This window comes from Drosophila innubila, chromosome X, assembly GCF_004354385.1.
Source record: "Drosophila innubila isolate TH190305 chromosome X, UK_Dinn_1.0, whole genome shotgun sequence".
NCBI lineage: Eukaryota > Metazoa > Arthropoda > Insecta > Diptera > Drosophilidae > Drosophila > Drosophila innubila.
This window is the reverse complement of record NC_047626.1, coordinates 9,463,246-9,483,036: the sequence shown is the minus strand read 5'-3', so window position 1 is coordinate 9,483,036 and position 19,791 is coordinate 9,463,246. Positions and strand designations below refer to the sequence as shown.

General features: G+C 34.9%; 2 protein-coding genes across 2 annotated transcripts; one reads left to right on the top strand and one right to left on the bottom strand.

Moving 5' to 3' along the window:
• The first annotated feature begins 1,500 nt into the window (after window positions 1–1,500).
• Window positions 1,501–1,995, top strand: LOC117785795 (mitochondrial import receptor subunit TOM20 homolog). Its single transcript, XM_034624032.1, has one exon. The coding sequence runs from the start codon at window positions 1,501–1,503 to the stop codon at window positions 1,993–1,995; it is 495 nt and encodes a 164-aa protein (XP_034479923.1).
• A 1,794-nt stretch (window positions 1,996–3,789) lies between these two features.
• LOC117785785 (mitochondrial import receptor subunit TOM20 homolog) lies at window positions 3,790–4,251 on the bottom strand. The gene has a single exon (XM_034624020.1). The coding sequence runs from the start codon at window positions 4,249–4,251 to the stop codon at window positions 3,790–3,792; it is 462 nt and encodes a 153-aa protein (XP_034479911.1).
• Between the last annotated feature and the right edge of the window lie 15,540 nt (window positions 4,252–19,791).

Below are 19,791 nucleotides of genomic sequence, written 5' to 3'. Positions count from 1 at the left end.
AGACATAATTTAAAGTGCAAATTTAAACTTTAGCTCAAGATATTCTTCAATTTTTCTTTCCGTTAATGTTTACTGTACACCCCGACGTTTTGCGTGTGTGAGATTGTGCGTGTGTGTGTGTGAGTGTGTGTGTGAGTGTGTGTGTGTGTGGCCAGGTGATGTGATTTATTGCATTGTGGTAACTTTTAGGTATCGCTCTGTGTGCTCTGTCTGTGCGTGTGGAGAGTGTGTGGTGCGATGTGGTGTGTGGTGCGCTCTCTTTTACGCTTAAAAGACAAACCGCTAATTTGTTATCATTTATCACCATGCTGAGACATGTGTGCGTGTGTTTGTAAACAATTTGTAAATGTGTTACATTTAAACCCTAAAGTAAAGTCTGTTCACCCCGTCGGTTTGTCCCTATTTTCTCCTGATTTTGTCATTGTGATAAATACTTTGACGTTGACGTAACATGTGAGATTTCCACGTAACAGTGCGTGTACGTGTGTGTGTTTGTGTATGTGTGTAGGAGGGTGTTTATGTATTTGTGCAGATGTTAGCTTAAATAATGAAAAGGGACCAAGGATTTTGGTCCAGCCGCTGAATAATGACAGCTGAGCGTACAGCAAAAGAGAGATAAACATTTTTTATGAATCGTATTTCATTTGTGACTTACGACAATACGAGTGTAAGCCAAAATAATGAGTACAGCCGTGTCCCAGCCCACTCTCATCCCCTCCTTACAGCCGATAACCACCGAAAACAGCCTGAAGGAAACCCTTTTTAAGTACGACTTTAATTCGTAATCAAGATTTCAACATGAATTGCAAACCTTTAAATGCTCAATGCTCAATTTAAATGCTCAATTTAATTGCTTCTGGTTTTGCTCATTTCATCTAACTATTCCAATAACAATTCAATTTGAACCTGTTTCCTTACCTTAAAGCCATCATCTGTCAATTGTCAATTCGCAGTGTTATTGATTGTTCAGCACAGTTTGATTGATTTCATGCATTTTAATCAATTTGATTTATTGAAAGCACACAAAACATGTGCTTGGAATCACATGGGAATTATTATATCTTTGTTAAGCATATTAAGAGAGGATAGAGAAGTTGTTAATCCAATAAATTATATATATTCGTCATTGTATTTATAAGCTGAGTCTGTATAAGTAAATTTGTCTATGCTTTGGTGCACAAATTGATCATAGAGATAAATAACTTTCTTTAATTCAATTACTACATATTATTGAACGTAACGGATCAAATAATTGTACAATACAAAAAAATCAAGTAAAAACGTAGACAATAATGTAAGAATGGAATTTTTTAACAATTGTTATTTATTTTTTTTTTTTTTAACATAGTTTCATATGAAATTTCGTCAGAAATCTCCATTAAATCATTTTATCTTTCAGTAATCAATCGGTTTTTAGTCGGAAAAAATTCCATTGACATTAATTATTTTATAAAAAAAAACAAACTCGAATATCCAAAATTTTTGAAACCGACCAAAACTATGTCGAAGAAATCCCTACTGGCATTCACTGTTGGCGCAGCTGGTGCACTGCTCCTTGGCTATTGTCTATATTATGATCAGAAGCGTCGATCCGATCCCAATTATAAGAGGAAGGTGCGTCAGCGTCGGCAGAAATCGAATCGCTTGACGCCCATGGCAATGGGTGGAGGTGGTGGTGGGATGGAGATTCGATCGGAAGGTCAAATCAATATACTACACGATCCATTTGAAATGTCTGATCATGAGATTGTTCAGCACTATTTCCAGAATGAGATCAAAATGGGCGAGGAGCTGTTCAGGCAGGGTAAACTGGACGAGGGACTTGTTCATTTGGCCAATGCGACAATGCTGTGTGCCCAGCCTGTTGCCCTAATGGAGACCATGAAGGTGGCCCTTCCCGATCCCATATTTAACATGTTGTTGACAAAGTTGCCGGAGATTAATAATCAGTCGCTATCTGCACATGGCTTTGGTGTCGATCTACCCCTGGATTAATTAATGAATGATACCCAATTTTAAAACTTAACTTTCACTCAATTGACTTAGAAAAAGAACATTTAAAAAAACATACAAAAAAAAAACGCTTATATTTCTGAAAAATAAATATTAGATTTATTAAGAATTATAATGTGGTAAGAATATTCAACAAAAATAGTTACAATGGTTGAATCGAATCCGTTATATTATGGTTATATAGTACAATTCTAAAATTAATTATTAAATTTAAAATATTATTTATTTTAATTTTGAAAATTTAAGTTTAGCAAAAATAAATTGATGCTCAAATGTTCTTGATCAAAATGACATTCCGCTGGAAAATCGGTTCAGTTGTAACAAAGTTATGAACGTTTGAAGTTGGTCGAACCATTGACCTAGCAACTTTACAAGTTAAATTTTTTGTCCGATTTGGCATGATTTTTTACAGAAAAATAAAAGGTCTCCGAATCAAATTTAAAGTGTTGTTTTATACTAATTACGCTATAAGGAGTCGATTAAAAGTAAAAACTTGAGATTTAAAATTTTCATTTTTCAAAATTCCAAAGGGGGGACCCTTGGAATCGAACCCATAATCTAGAGGAAAATAATTTTTTTTACAAAATAAATTAAATTTAAATGTAGATTGAATTTAGAGGCCAAACCAAGATCAAAATGACATTCCACTTGAAAATCGGTCCAGGTTAGACAAATTTATGAAAGTTTGAAGTTGGTCGAACCTTTGATCTAGCAACTTTACAAGTCAAAATTTTTGTCCTATTTGACATGATTTTTTACAGAAAAATAAAAGGTCTCAGAATCAAATTTAAAGTGTTGTTTTATACTAATTACGCTATAAGAAGTCGATTAAAAGTAAAAACTTGAGATTTAAAATTTTCATTTTTCAAAATTCCAAAGGGGGGACCCTTGGAATCGAACCCATAATCTAGAGGAAAATAATTTTTTTTACAAAATAAATTAAATTTAAATGTAGATTGAATTTAGAGGCCAAACCAAGATCAAAATGACATTCCACTTGAAAATCGATCCAGGTTAGACAAAGTTGTGACAGTTTAAAGTTGGTCGAACCTTTGACCTAGCAACTTTACAAGTCAAAATTTTTGTCCTATTTGACATGATTTTTTACAGAAAAATAAAAGGTCTCAGAATCAAATTTAAAGTGTTGTTTTATACTAATAACGATATAAGGAGTCGATTAAAAGTAAGAACTTGAGATTTAAAATCCGGAGAGAACCATTTTCTTATCCAATTGAAATAAACTTCCGTGCAGACCGAATAAGGAGGCCAATCCATGATCAAAACATTTCGTTTGAAATTCGGTTCAGCTTTGAAAAAGTTATGAAAGTTTGAAGTTAGTCCGACATTTGACCTAGCATACAGAAAATAAAGAAGTGTACTTGTTGAAAAGGTTTTCAGCTTTGGAAAAATAGTTTTAGTTCGGTATTTAAAATAAAACGGTTTTTTTTTGGTTACTGTTCTCCAAGAGGATTTATTTACTATTAAAGCTGCTCTTAGATAAAAATTTTACAAAAGATGCAAAACTTTTGTAATTCTCTAAGGAAATTCTTAAAAATAATTAAAAAGATATTAAAATTGATTATATCTGTCTGATGTTGAATTTATATCATGCTCAGAATGTATGGAAAAATATCAAAGAATGACATACAAGAATTTTTTAAAATAGATCAGCTTTACATTTGGTAGGTTTGAATTTGTCTCTTCGGAATGGTTTAACAATTTCTGTTTTAGCTTCAATATCTGTTGGTAGTTTTCAGCTATTCGTTTTGCAAGAGATTATACCGGATCTGGAGTGCTGATTGAATTATCCTTGTTTGAGCTGCTATTGCTCTGAAGTTCAGTTAGTTTCATTAGCAATGGCATAAAGACAAAATCCGGTAGGGATTCCTGGAATGTCTGGAACAGGGGCAACGGTTGGGCACACATCATAAGGGCATTAGCAAAATGGCTAACACCATCGGCGATATTACCATTGCTAATTAACTGTTCGCCCACTTTCATTTCATTGTAAAAGGATTGCTCCAAAGCCGAATGATCACTGGTATCGTAAAGGGGAATATCATTTTGATGGGCCGTCGCTTGATTATCATCATTATTTATATCCCGTTGGCGACGCTGATGAACCTTCCGCTTATATTCCGGGTCGGATCGACGCTTCTGATCGTAGTAGATGCAATAGCTTAGGATAATTGCTCCGGCTGTACCTGCCGTAAACGCCAGCAAGGATCTGCTCGACATTTTATTTTATTATTAATTTCGAAATGGATTTATTTGAATATATATACACGTGCGTATATATATCTAATTTTGTATGTCTTAATATGATTGATTTTTTTTTTTTTTTTGGGAATTTTTTGTTGTGTTTGATTTGTGTTCACTGAACGAATAGGGAATGAATACTGAGTTTCTTTCTGGGTCTTTATAATAATTGAAGCATTTTCCAGGGCAATCGCGTACAAATTCGTGGAAGCGAAAGCAAAATATATAAAATTTATGCAAAAATGGTTAAAGGAAATAAATACAAAAACGATTAAATTATTTAATATAAATTAAGATGAGTTTTGACATCCCTTGAGACTCACTTTAAGAAGTGTGTTTAATACGTGTTACTTTTTTTAATTGAAAATATATTACAACACTAAATTCGAGACTCATTTTCACGTTAAAAAAAAAAAAAAGTAATGTTAAAGAAAATATATCTTTCACATTATTTAACTGAGCTTTGAATACCAATGCATCTATGCTTATGCGTTCTATCTTTTCTTTCTCTTTACAGGTAAATCCTTTCAATACTACTAAACCATATGATTTACGTTTAATACCAGCTGAAGGAATCGCCCAGCTAGGATCAAATGAAGGCGGAAGGCTAAGCTCCCAGTGCGACCATCTTAAAGTGAAGGTCTTGCCACTTGTGAACTTTAATGAAAAACTTATGAATGACTGTGTGTGTGTGTGTGTTGTGTGTGTGTGTGTAAGTGTGCGAAGGGGCGTGTGGGCGTGCCTGTGTTTGCCATTTCGCTGTGAACCCAAATGAGCATATGCATATTTCATAAGACCTTTTTTTTTTGTTTTTTTTTACTTTCCTCTCAAGTTATGTTAAAATTTTTACTACTACTCCGTTGGCCACTCGCCCATAAAAGAACTTTAGAAAGTGCAGAAATTGTTGCCAACACATTGCGTAAAAAAATAAAGTGGAAGAACGAGCATGAGAAACAAAACAAAAGCACGCCAGAGAAAGAAAATGAAAGAAATGTGCCAAGAAAAATTGTGATGTGCCCATAACGAAATTTTGCTACCGCCATTTCCCGTTTGAAATTTCCTTTTCTTACCGTAATTTGTCGGTGATTCATTTTTCTGTTCCCCATTCTTTGCCTTCATTTGCCTTTCGCATAGTTGCAACCTCGCGAATGCCAAGACTTCTCCTCTGTTCCCCATTTCTCCGATTCGCACATTCTATACTCTTTTCCATTTCCCTCTTTTAGTCTTGGCTTTGGTTGCAGGTTTTCTTATTGTTCCTTTCCTTTATGCCTTTGCCGAGTGGGCTCTCTATTAAATGCTGCTTGGCACTATTTGGGGGTCCTACTGCCACTTGTCATAGCCCTAGGGCAACATTAAGAGCAAACACGGTGAAAACATGCATTTTTTGCCACCTCGCACCTTGTGATACCCTTTACATTTAAACTTTATACATTTATCAATACACCTTTCTACAAATAAATTCTCAAAAGGTATTAAGCTGCCTCTCATAACCAATGACAATTTCTTGAAGAAATCTAAAACTTGAATTATAGATCTGTAGATGTAATAACTATTTAGATTTTAATGTGAACCATTTATTTATTATTTCTATTAAAGCTATCTACAAATAAATTCTCAAAAGTTATAAAGCTGCCTCTCACAACCAATGACAATTTCTTAAAGAAATCTTAAACTTAAAAATATAGATCTGTAATAACTATTTAGATTTTTATGTGAACCATTTATTTATTACTTCTATTACACCTTTTCAAATAAATTCTCAAAAGTTATTAAGCTGCCTCTCACAACCAATGAAAATTTCTTAAAGAAGTCTAAAACTTTGTCAACATTTTCTTATGTATCCTAAATTATAGATCTGTAAATGTAATAACTATTTAAATATTTATGTAAACCATTTATTTATTATTTCTATTTTCATATGATTTTATTTTTAACACTAGCTTGTGCTCTTAAAAATTAAATAGAACTGCTCAAACAAATCTCAGATTTAAGGGTGTTATTCATTTTCACAACACCGTTTTAGCATACCCTATGAGTAATCCAGAACTCATATGATTTTGGCACATTCATCATTAGTTTGGTCAACCCGCATACAAATTTCTTGTCATTTCCGTAGTGTACACAAATTTCGCGTGCTTTTCATTTTGTTGTTCAAATTATGTTTCCTTTTGCATTTTCTAGGATTTTTTTGTAGTTTAATTTCCTTGTTGCCCGCATGCAACGGTTCAGGCGTGAAACAAGCGTTGACAACAGCAACAACAGCTACAACAACAAGTGCTAGTTATATGCGAAGGTGCACTTGGGTGTATGTGTATATGTGTGTGTGTGTGTGAGTGTGTGTGTTTGCAGCAAATAGCATAAAAACGGAGCGTATGAGTGATACATGTGTAAATTTGTTCAAGTGCTTGGAGAGGACAAAGCATACAACAAAATAAAAATAAAGCATGAAGAAAACTTGATCTGAGAATTATCAACTAGCAGATACTCTGCACTTGATTATAATTGTTAGGAATTGTTAGTATCCAAAATTTTGGCGCAAGGCTTGATTAATTTTCAAAAATTATTTTAAAAATAATGGCCATTTTATTTTCCTTGTTTTGTTAAGTCAATTTAATAAATTAATAGAATGATTAATTTAATGCATTAATATTATCATTATTAGTATAATTATAATTTTTCCTCTACCTCAAAGTCTAGCAAAAATAAAATTAATAAAATATAATACAAATAAGTATACAATTTTTGTGATTTTTAAACAAATCCCTAAGCAAATGTTTTGAAAATGCAATTGGTATTTTTTTTTTTTTTAAACAATGTTTTATTTATTTTCTATTAAGCGAATCTCGGCTGTATTCTTAGTTTTAGTTGTTTTTTTTTATATTAACCACTCTGCGTAGACTATCATTACAGGGTATATCGAAATGGGAAGAGTAACAATTGCACACACATGCCTATCTAATATATATGTGTGTGTGAGTGAGCGTGTGTGTGTGTGCGTGTGTGTGTGTTGTGTGTGTGTGTGTGTGAGCGTACGCTCAGTGCAACTCATGTATTTATGAAGTGTCAACAGCTTCGTCATGATGCATGGGACCTTAAGCTATCTGCTAGCACACACCTGCACATGCACACACACACACACACACACACACACACACACACACACACACACACACACACACACACACACACATACCTGTGAGTCGCACTTTTTTGTAGCGTTGCAATTTGTACGTTTCAGTTGTATGCAGCTCCTTAATAGGTATTAATGTATACAAAGCACTTGCTGTAAGAATGTTTGCCTTTCACTGTGGTTTTCTACTCCCTTTCTCTTTACATGTCCTTCTGCTTCCTTCATTTTTTTGCGCTATACAGTTGCAGCCAATTAGTAAGCGAAATCTGTCAGAAATTCACAAATATACAGGGTATTTACACCATCTGTAGACAACTCAAAGTTGTCAATTTTCATCTGACACTCCACATTCTAGTTTTTTTCCCGAGTTTCTAATCTGAGTCATATTTGTGTTTTCTACAAATTTTCTATACAACGTATCCAGAGAGAGTAGATCGGGTAGCTTAACTTTGTAAGCTGCATGTGCATAGAATTATATAAGATTATGGAGATAAAGTGACTATGAAGGGTTATTCGAGAACAATATAATATAATCAATCAATATAAAAAAATACTACAGTATAAAGAATCGTGTAAATAAGTATTAAATTATTTTGAAAAACTACAAATAAACTTAAAAAAATTAAATATTTATAAATAATGTGATCTATGAGAAGATATCCATATACATTAAATAACTTTAGCTATATAAATGTAAGCAGTATACATAAATGAGTTTTTAGACAGATTAAATAAATTACGATAAATAAATAAAATAAATATATACAAATAAATAAATTTAATAATATAAAATAAGAAAACAATCTATGGACCAAACAGTAATATGAAAGATATTTTGTTGATTAATGAAGAATTGCAATGTACTTCAAGAATAAGCTGAATCTTAAATCAAGTATAATATTAAAAGCCGACCATTTAATATACAAACTCAGACTTGCAGAAAGTTCTTAGACAGGATATTTGCTAGTCGAATGAACAGCATAAATTTGAAGCACTCGCATTTTTAAGCGTGTTGCAACTCAATTTGAAAGCAAGCTGGATAAAAAGTAAGGAAAAGAAACAAAACAAAAAAGGGGCTAAAAAATGAAGACATCAACAAAACATGAAAACAAGCCAAATGGATGCGAACGACTCTGAAAAGTACAAGAACAAAATGGCCGACAGTCAGTCGAAATTGTGTTTCTATGTCAAGCATAAATTTTTCTGTCTCTCTCTCTCTCTCTCTCTCTCTCTATGATGTTGTTGATGATTATTATGATAATGATGATGATGAAGACGAACGATTATACAACTGCAAATGAGACGGCGATGAAGACGTAGATGAAGACAGCAACTGAGACAGACTCTGAGACAGAGACTGAGACAGAGACTGAGAGTAAGAATGGGATTTAAAGTGAGACTGAGAATGAGGCGCGAGCCAAGGGAATGAACCATAAGAGTGTGAAAATCTGCAGGGGAAAGCGGGAAGAGAAAGCGCTGCACAGTGTATTCAATCTGATTTAAGTGAAGTAAAAATTTTAATATTTTGAAAAAAAAAAATACAATTACAATAAAAAGTGGTATTTGAATATATCAGAACATATTATAGGGATTATAGGATCTTAGTTTTTTGGAATATATCTAAATATTTAGTTTATTTATATGTAACGTTTTCCATTAAAATAACTAATATTTCTACTGATTGTTAATATTACAGCTCGGTAGGAAAAAATATATAAAGTAGTTTTTTACACAAATAAACTATAATCGATCTCAAATGGTGATCAATTTATTTTCGAAAAAAAATCTAGTCGGAAAATTTATAGTCGAGACCCGGACTATAGGAATATCCGTTACATACTTTTGGAAGTTGTATTTCTTTCATTATAAATAAATAATTCTGCGATCTTAATGGCAGCAAGATCGGACAAGTAGAACGGCAGTAATAGCTAACCAAAGTAATTAATAATGAAGGCTATGCAAGCACCCAAAAGTATGCAGTAGTTTTTATTAGATAGTAATTTCTATAAGGTACTTTTATATTTATTGAAACAAGTAACGGGTATTTATATTTATTGAAACAAGTAACGGCTTTTCCGACTTGTTTTTACTCTATAATGAATTCTTCTTCATATTAATTCATATCCACGTGAAATTCGTGCACCCAACAAAGTAACTGTCTTTCAGGTTTTCAGATATGAATCCATTTAGTTAACTATTCATCAGCATTTGTCCCACTGTGGCACTGTTGGCTGCCTGCACTTAATGAATACCGCCCTTGGGCTGAGTTAGCACCGCACGCACTTATATCATTTCATTTTCTTGGGGTAGTGCAAATAAATTATACGGAAATAATTTCATTTAGTTTGTGCAACCAAAAAGTAGCAGATGAAAAGTGTTACGAGTGCACCTAAAGGCTTGACACAGGGAGACAACTATAATAACTCTCACACTCTTCCCCTCTCTGTAGCTCTCACATTCAGTGTCAGTCCGTCTGTCACATTCTGTCAATCTCAAGGATGACAGCATTTAATTCAAAATGCTTCTAAAAGTGTGTAATAGCTGCTTGAAAACGTTGCCCACAAGCTGCATTTCCCATTTGCCAGAATGATGCACTTAACTCGCCTGAATGCAGAATTGTCAGGTATGTTTGTTGGTTAGCATCGTGTGCTACGACAACCCTATACCCAGGGGTAGTTAGTAGTCTCAGCTTTGGGTTTTGATTTGTGCAATGCCTGCGGTTGCCATCTGAGCTTTCCCTCAGGCATTACGAGTGTAAAGTACAATGGGCTGATGTTTCAATCAGAGTCTCGAGTAAAGTGACTTGTGAGGTGCAATGTGAATTCCCACAACCTACAGCATTAGGAGAAATGAGGTGTGCACGAGTTAAAGTCCTTAATTAGAGAATTGCATACGAATTCTCAGTCCATTATCTGTCTCTCTTACTTGGCTTCTTCTTTTACTTATCGTTTGGGCTTACACCACACTTATCACTTGGCATTGAGTTCTATATCACTCAGCTTCACTTTGCACTTTAAACTGTTTGCATCTCACTTTGCTGATTGCTTTAATTTATTTTCTACGACTTTCTTTAACTATATTTTATTATTAAGTTCATCACAATTGCAACACATTTAAAATTCCTTTTACGTTTCAATAAATTATTTGTTTTTTATTTGTTATTTATTGTGCTTTCATAATTATTAATTTTGTAATTTTTATTTTGTCTGTAAATATTTACTATATTACAATATATAATTATATTTTTCAACATCAACAAATATATTCACATATTGTATATTCTTTCCACCTCTCTCTCTTTTCCAGTTGCATATCTTCTGAGTCACAAATCTTCTCAAGTTATTTGCTACTTTTCTGCTCACACAGCTTCTCTATTTGCTTCACTTTTTTTTCAAATAGATTTTCCTATTTACTTCTCCGCGTCACTATCCTTTAAATTTTCTATCAATTTCTCTTCACTCACCCCCATTTGCTTTTCATTCCTATCACATAACTTTTCTATTAACTTCTCGCTTTGCTTCTTACTTCTCTTCCGCATTTTCTTCTCCTTTCATTTCTATAAGCTTCTCGCATTTATTCTCTCGACTTTTTCCTATTTGCCTTGCTTTCCTATCACATAACTTCTCGATTAACTTCTCGCATTGCTTCTTTCTTCTCTTCCCCATTTGTTCTCTTTCTTTTCTACAATCTTCTCTCATTGATTCTCCCGTTTTTATTCTATTGTCTTTTGTATAACATAACTTTTCTATTAACTTCTCGCTTTGCTTCTTTCTTCTCTTCCTCATTTTCTTCTCTTTTCATTTCTACAATCTTCTCGCATTGATTCTCTCGTCTTTTTCCTATTTGCCTTGCTTTCCTGTCACATAACTTCTCGATTAACTTCTCGCATTGCAGTTGCTTAACTTTTCTGTGACAAAATCTTTTCGAAATACTTAATACTTTGTTGCCAGCTTCTTCCTTTACCTGTCCCTGTTTCAAATTTTTTCTCTCTATCGCTCACTAGCTGCACTTCTTCGATCACCCCTAACCCCTCACTTCTCGCATCGCTGTCCGCTTCATCCTTCCACTTCAAACTGAATCGGACCTAACCGAAACTCAAATTGTTGTTGTTGTTTCGCATTTGGCGAAAAGTCCATTTAAATTTTCCTTTCGAGTGCCTTCTACCAAGCACTTGCCGTCACAATACAAACTTTTGCATTTTTGTTTTTTTCTATTTTTTTTTTGTGTATTATTTGTAATTGTGGGCGCTCTCTCTTTGCTCCTGTTGTTCTTTGAAATTCAATAAAATCAACCGAAATTGGTAGTCAATAGGGGAATCTACATGTATATGGAGAGCAATATATATGGAGTGTGGTAGAGCTACCAAAATAAGAAAAAAAAAAAAAACAACCGCAATGAAGCCGCACGGGTTGCCTTAAATTGTTTTCCGACAAATTCCATGATGAGGAAGAGGAGCGAAAGTTGAACACATTTTACAACTCAGCTGAAGTGCTTAATTACACACACAAACATGCAAGCATACGGGCAATGAGAGAGAAAATAGATAGACACATAGTTGTGGAGCAAAGGAGAGGAGGGGCTTGGCCAGGGAGAGGCGTTAACAATGCCAAACAATGCGCAATGGCCAAAAGGAGAAGCAAATAAATTGGTGTGCGGTACGTGTTGTATTGTAATACACGCAGCAACAAAATCAAAACCACTGCAACTCTGGCAACCACAAAAGCAGAAGCAGAAACAGCAGCAATAGTAATAGTAATAGTAATAGCAATAGCAATAGGTGCAACCCTTCTCCCTCCCTGTAAGTGCATCCCTTTCTGCTTTTAGTTGGCCATTAGTCTTAATGACTTGCGAGTGCGAGTGCGAGAGCCAAACAAATAGTCAAGGCCTGAATGAGTTGTAGAATGCGAAGCGTCAAGAAAGTCCTAAGAAAGTATTTAGCTCTAAAGTGTGCAAGTGTCTATGAGAGAGAGAGAGAGAGGGGAGTAGGAGTAAAAGAATAAGAATAAGAGCAAGAAGAAGGGGTTTTCAGGGAGTTGCTGGCCAACGACAAAGAATTTTCCCAGCAAGCTTGGGAAAAACAGCTTCCAGTGCTTTTGTGTTTTTGATTCATTGTCCGTTTTTAACATTGTTTTTTCAACTGTCCGTCCAACTAATCATGTTTACACGCTATGCTATATCATGATAAATGCACGAAGCCACACAACATACAGAAATAAAATGTAATACTATTCAAATACAGCATCGTTTAGTTGTAGTTTAACTATAAGTAGTGTCAAAATTTTAAAGAAAAAGTATAAAATTTAAACACTAAATTGAAATTATATAAATTTTGCTTGCTTAACAATTTATAATACATTCAGGGCCGGTTTTTCAATGTCTTTCTAAATTTTATCAAATAGATAAATTCAAATTTGACATTGATTTCTATACATTTAACGTGAAAATGTCTGTGATATAGTTATAGTTAGCTTATGTAGAGAAATTGACATTCAAGCGCCAAGTTTCCAAATAAAAACAGTTTAATGAAAAACGCTCTTGTTAAACATAAGTTAAGTTATCGTAGAAAGCTACGCATGAACCTAACATTTGTCAGCTGGTTTTTCTTACTGTGTCCCACTTCCTCAATGTTTATACTTCTCATTTTTCTCAGAGCATTTTGCAACGTTGCGTATTATAAACAGTTAAAACTTAGCGCGTCTTTCGCAGAGCAAACTTCACGTTTTAATTCCACTTTTCATAAGAACGGTAATTTTTAATGAGCAGCCACAGACTCAGCATCATCATCATTATGATCATCATGATAATTACCATCTTTGTCATTATTATCGTCGTCATTATAAGGACTGCAACTGAAGCTTTAGATGGCAGCTTGAAGCTCTACCGCTCGGCGCTATCATGGTTGCCCGGTTTCCCGGTTCCCGCCTTCCGTTCACGCGATGCATCCTGATGCTGATTCTCGTGCCTCTGCCTCTTCGTCTTCCTCTTCCTCTGCTGCTGCTGCTGCTGCTGCTGCTGCCTTTTTTGTTTACGACAATGAAACGCGTGCCAACATCCTGCAAAATGCGCCTCCTGTTTGTGCCGAGCAACTGCTGTCCTGCCCAGCTCCGAGCTCACAGCTTCCCAATTTCCAGCAACAGCTCCTGTTTCAACATCCTGCTGCACTTAACCCTTTTTTATACCCTGCAATCAGCTGAATTACTGAGAATAAGGTAGCATTATGGATCTCTATATAAACTGAACTGCATACTATAAAATATTCAATTATTCCTCAACTTTCTGATTATTTATAAGTGTGTTAAGCAATCTTAAATGTAAAGTTATATTGTTGTTTCTTAAACAAAATTTAGGATTAACAATTAAAGTAAGTTTTTTCAAAATTTCAAGAGAATCGGTTCAATAACTATCAAGTTATAGAGGAAAAAAGAAGTGAACTGTGTAAAAGGATAGCATAATAGATTTGCAGTAGTTAAAATGAATGTGGTAATTTGAAAATAAAGGTAATTTTAGAAGCTTAGAAAATACGAATAAATTGGGAGTTATATTTTTGTATATTTTGCACAAAATTCGATTAATATTGGAAGCTTATTCTCAAAATATTTAAGAGCAAGTTGATTCCATGATTAGATGTTTACCAAGAACAAATACAAATAAATGCAATTTAAATGGAGTGAGAGGATATCTTATAGTCTAATACTCTTATCTGGACCACGTATAACTCCTTTCATTTTCTTTTTTTTTTTTTGGGGTCTGTGAAGCTGAATAGCATAATTTGCACGCATTCGGTGTAGTCGTTTAGTAATTTTCATAAATTACCCTTCACACGCACACAAAAGGCGCCAAAGGGAAACTGTTGAGGGGGGGGGAATGTGAAGGGGAAAGCGAAACTGCTAAACAGATTCACACGGATTTACTGGCACATTTATACACACACACACACACACACAGACACACTGATACAGACACGAATACAAGCACAAATTATCATTATCGGGCTGCACTCCTTGAACTCCTCGTCGACGCTGCGTTGCAAGCCAACAAATTCGTTTTAAATGATCAAATAATGGCACAGATTTTCGCTGTTGGAAAATTATTTTACAATTTACGATGCGTTGATTTCCAATGCTCTGTACATTTTAAAATTGCTTCAAAAGTAATCGAACTTTAAAGACATGAAAGGACATATCACTAAAAGAGTTCGAATTTATTAAATCAATTTAATCCAAGGTACTAATTATTTAAATTCTTTACCATACTAGTCTAGGCAAATAGGACTTTTTGAATACTTATTGTACTACAAAACTATGTGACTTTTGTGCATTTTCAATATTCTTCAAATAAGAAGTTCAGATTTTCTCCATTTAATAAATTCGCTTATCATATTGACAATATAAATTTATTTAAATGTGCCGTTTTACATTTTGAACGTAGTAAGCCAATTAAACGGTTTTTCAAATATTATATTGCACTAAAATGTATTTTAAATTCATAATAAACCCAAAATAATAGATAATTATGGTTTAATATTCTCTCAATACAATAATACACGCCCGCAAATAATTGGGCAATAATTGAAAGTAATTGCTCTAATTGAAGCCAATTTGCCAGAGTTGCCACAAATATTTCACAGTTAGTTTGTAAATTGCTATGCAAATAATTCAGAGCAAAAAAGAAGAAAGAAAAAAATTTAGAGTAATGGGAAAAACTCAAATTAAAGGAATAAATAAATAAGTTCGTAGTTGAACTGAAACTTGCCAGTTGACCTGTGAGAGGGTTGACTATTGAGGGTTACAAATGTAATGATGGCAGCTCCCCAAGCGGCGGCAACCCTAATGAAACGAGGACGCATCCAAGAGAAAGAGCCTGGGCTGGTTGGCTGCACTTGAAGTGCATTCAAGTGTGTGCTGCGTACAATGCAACAGTTCCTAAAGTGGGCAACTGCAAGAGGGGTTGAAGGTGGGCGTAAGGGGACGCAAGGGTAGAGGGTAGAGGGTAGCGTAGGGTGTACGGTTGAGGTAGTAGTAGAGGCATAGGCTGTGTTGCTGCCTATTTTGTGCTTGTCGCACAGTGTGACAAGCTATGACAAGTATTCAAATTTAATTTTATCGATAACAGTTTATCGATAATATCAAATTTCTTTTTAAAGCATTCATTTTGCGCTAGTCATACATTGTGACAAGCTATGAGTATTCAAATTAAATTTCATTCAATAATCGATCAACGATAACAGCTTATCGATAACATAACATTTTATTTCAAGCAAGTAGCAAATGCCTTATATGTCATACAAGCTATGAAAAGTATTCAACTTTAATTTTATTCAATAATCGATCAACGATAACAGTTTATCGATAACATCAAATTTCTTGTTATAGCATTCATTTTGTGCTTGTCGTACAGTGTGACAAGCTATGAGTATTAAAATTTAATTTTATTCAATAATCGATCAACGATAACCTTTTATCGATAACATAAAATTTCATTTCAAGCAAGTAGCAAATGCCTTGTATGTTAATTTTTATTGTGACAAATGCATCGATAGTTTTTTTTATCGATAACAGCATTGCCATTAATTTGCATGTTACAAAGGTTAACTACAAATGGCCAATGCTATTGTTAGACTGCTGAACTTCAGACTAACCACTGTTTTGTGCGCACCCAATGCACGACACTCCACACAAAGAATGTGCGAAAGAGAGAGAGGGAGGGGGAGAGGGGAGAGGGGGAGAGGGAAATAGAGGCGAGGTCTCTTTGTGACAGTTGCAGTTACAATGCATGCAGATAAACAACGGGCAACAGAAAGCAACACTTCAAACAATAATAATAACACAATCAAGTGCCTGTTCACACACGTTTTTCAAGTGTGCTCGTGAGGCAGCATCAGCTGCTGCCCCCACCTGGCCTTCCCCCACCAACTACCCCTAGAGGCGCACCCTTAACACAGAGAGACAGACACTACTTTCGAGTGCAGACATATGCAACTGAAATTACGTATACGCAACGTGTGTGTTCGGTTGGATACGAGCTCATGCCGGCCGGTCTTGGCATTCTTTTCACACATGCGTGCCCAAGAACAACCTACAGCCCAATCCGTTGCATCTGTCTCTAGCCCCCCGTACACCCCCTAGCACCCACCCCCTTGTGCCTTTTGGCCCCTTGACTCACCTGCTGCGCGAACAGCGCCGCTATTACCGCTTTGCACCCCGATAGAGCCCTCGTTGTCTACTACTTTTACAACGTTACCCTTCTCTTGGTTTCCTCCAGTCGTTCTGCCACAGTTTGTGAGTGAACATTTTAAGCCTTGAAGCAATCATCATCATCATCATCATCATCAGCAGCTGAAGCAGGGGCAACATTTTGTAACAAAAGTCCAGGCTCAGTGGGTGTGCCTGCGTGTGTGTGTGTGTGTGCGAGTGTGTGTGTATGTGTTTGTTTGCTGCCATGTCTGTGTTTGCTTTAGGTAATCATTTCAACGTGCTCATTCTTCCTTCTCCAGCTGCAGCGTCTTCCTCTTTGCTCATCGTCTACTATGGCATCTAAATAACCAAGGATTGTGCAACGTGCATCAGTCTCAGTGGTTGCTTGCCTCGCAGCAGGGAGTGTGCAGATTGCTGTGACGGGACAAGGGGACAGGGTAAGGGGTAAAGGGTAAAGGGAAGGCAGCAAGTCAAGCAGTCAGCAAGCTGTTCTTGCATTCCCAGATAAAAGCTGCCAAGCTGTGCTCCTTCAAATCCTATAATAAATTCGAGTTGCACTGCCTTCTCCCTCTTCAAGTGTGACCACAAACACAAAACATACCATGCCTCCTTTCTCCCTTCCCCCCGCTCTCCCAACGTCTCGCTGCACTGTCATAAGCATGATGTGACTCTCACTCCCCCGACATTGACAGCAGACTCTTAGAGTCTAAAGCATAAGTAGCCATAACAATTCAAGCTTAGAGAAATCAGAAACAAAACATTTTCTATATTTACTGGCCAAAATATTTGAGCGTAAACAGTTTTCAAATTCAATATATATAACACTAAAGTAAATTTGTGATGCTTTCAAATGCACTTGAAATTTATAGAATTTCTTCAATGTTTTAAATTGTACGGTAATTGTTTTTTTAGTTAATTTTCTTAAGCAGTTTCAGTGTATTTTATTTTCTATTTTGATTTTCAACTATATAAAGGTGATTCCTCTAAGCGTGAATTGGCTTATACGAAATTTCATGTAAAATTTTAAAGTTTGTGCTTAGCATTTTAAAAATTAAATTTAATAAGTTTTTGAAAGATTATTTGGATCAATAAAAAATATTTCGTTACACTTTTCCTGTAAATGATCATCTATTTATATATAAACTCTTTGTCCTGACTCTCTCACTGACTGACTGATTGCTGTGCAGACTAAACCGTAAGACCTAGAAAACTGAAATTATAACGCAACGTAACTGAGACGATTTCATCGTGTAATCATATATTTTATTCTTAAATAAAATGACAATCCTGCTCTCAATATTTATACACAATAGAAATAAAAACTTAGCATTAGCTATTCGAGAAAAAACATCACTTAGAGTGTTTTCTAATGCAGGGTATCTTCAAGTCGTGCTCTTCTAAAAATAGTTATCATACATTTTTAATCATACATTTTTCATGGTGCCTTTTGAGTGCATCTTTAATAGGTCACCTCTTTTTAGATCATAAACATGTCGTTTCATATGATGAGGAATCCAAAAAAATCTTGAGCTTAATCATTTACCCAAAAATGAAAAAAAAGTGCAAAGTTGAAAAACAACAACAAAAGCAAAGTCTGTCAACGTTATAGCCTTTCGTTTATGCATGCATGGTAGCTGCAATTTATGTGCAGACACACACACACACACACACACACATTGTTGCACAACATAAGAGAGATAGGCACATACTACATCAAGTGTGTGTGTAAGTATGTGAGTGTGTCGGCAAAAGTCAAGTTGGAAAATGTTTCCAGCCAACACCTTTTAATGGTATCGGTGTTGTTTTCTTCTCTTTTAATACCCTGTATACAAATTTAAAGCCCATAAAAAGGAGACCTATGCGATCGTATAAAGTATATATAGTGTAAATATATGATATATGTATGCAATGCACTTTATCTATACATTTATCATCAGTATTTTATAACAAGCACTTTTAAATATTATGGCAAACATCATTTTCTGGTTGAAATGGTATCTTGTGGTCGAGTACTCTCAGTTGAGAGTGTTGTAAACTTATTTTTCTCTTCATTTTTTCTATATTTTCTGCTCTTCTTCTTTTCAATGGCAGCCATCGCTGACACCATTTTGTAAGCCAGCCAAGTGTGTGTGTGTGTGTGTATGTGTGTGTGTGTGTGTGAGTGTGTAGTATCTACCTGCTTTCTAACTCTATTTAGTCTAATGCAAAAAAAAAAAATTTAAAATTTGTATATACAAAGTAAACTTTTGCTCTTTGACTTTGATATTATAAAGCGTCTGATTTGAACAAAATTACCAAAGCATATAGTACTGCTGATCCCCATAAAATTAACTTGATATTGAAAATCAAGAGCTTGCCAGCAAATCAATACATTAAGTTTTCTTTATCTCATTTCATAAAATATGTTGCCATTTTTCTCTGTATATGAAGTGAAATAAAACATGCGTATACGTAATTTCAGTGGAACTCACTGATTTATGTATGAATACTGTTGTGACTTACTTCCTCTGCTCATTATTAAATTTAAGAAATCTCAAAAAAAATGGATTTTTAAGCCCTCGTCTTTAAAAGAACAGCTTTTAATTAATTTTGAGTTTTCACTGCATTAATTAGAAGTTGTTTTTTTTTTTTGGCTTTCAACATCTTCAATGTTTTCTTTAACTCATTTAATATGCCTTGGATAAGGCGCTCTCAAATGTTTTGATCTTTTTTTGGCTGCTGGCTGTTGGCGTTGGCAAATAAAGTTGCAACATTGCAACAATTTCACTTTAATGCGCAGCTGAGGTACTTCTCAAAGTACGCCAACAGCTTTCCAGCGAATTAAAACTAAAATATATGACGCAAAATGTTGCATAAAGTGCGGCCTCGTCCTGGACAAGTTGCCCGCCCCCCGCCCCCCCCACTCTCCCATCTCTTTTTTTACGCCTCCGTGCCTCGCCTCAATCTCATTCCCGTTGCCATTTCTGTTCCTGCATAAGACCTCATCTCTGAGCTCGACGGGCACATAATATGCGCCTACGCAATTATTTTGCATGCTCCATTTTAACAATTTAAAGAGAAAAAAAAATAAGTATGATGTAGTGAAGTTGATTGAGGGTGACCTAGAAATACCCTGTAATAATATAGATATAGATATAGATATAGATATAGATGTAGATATAGATATAGATATAGATATAGATATAGATATAGATG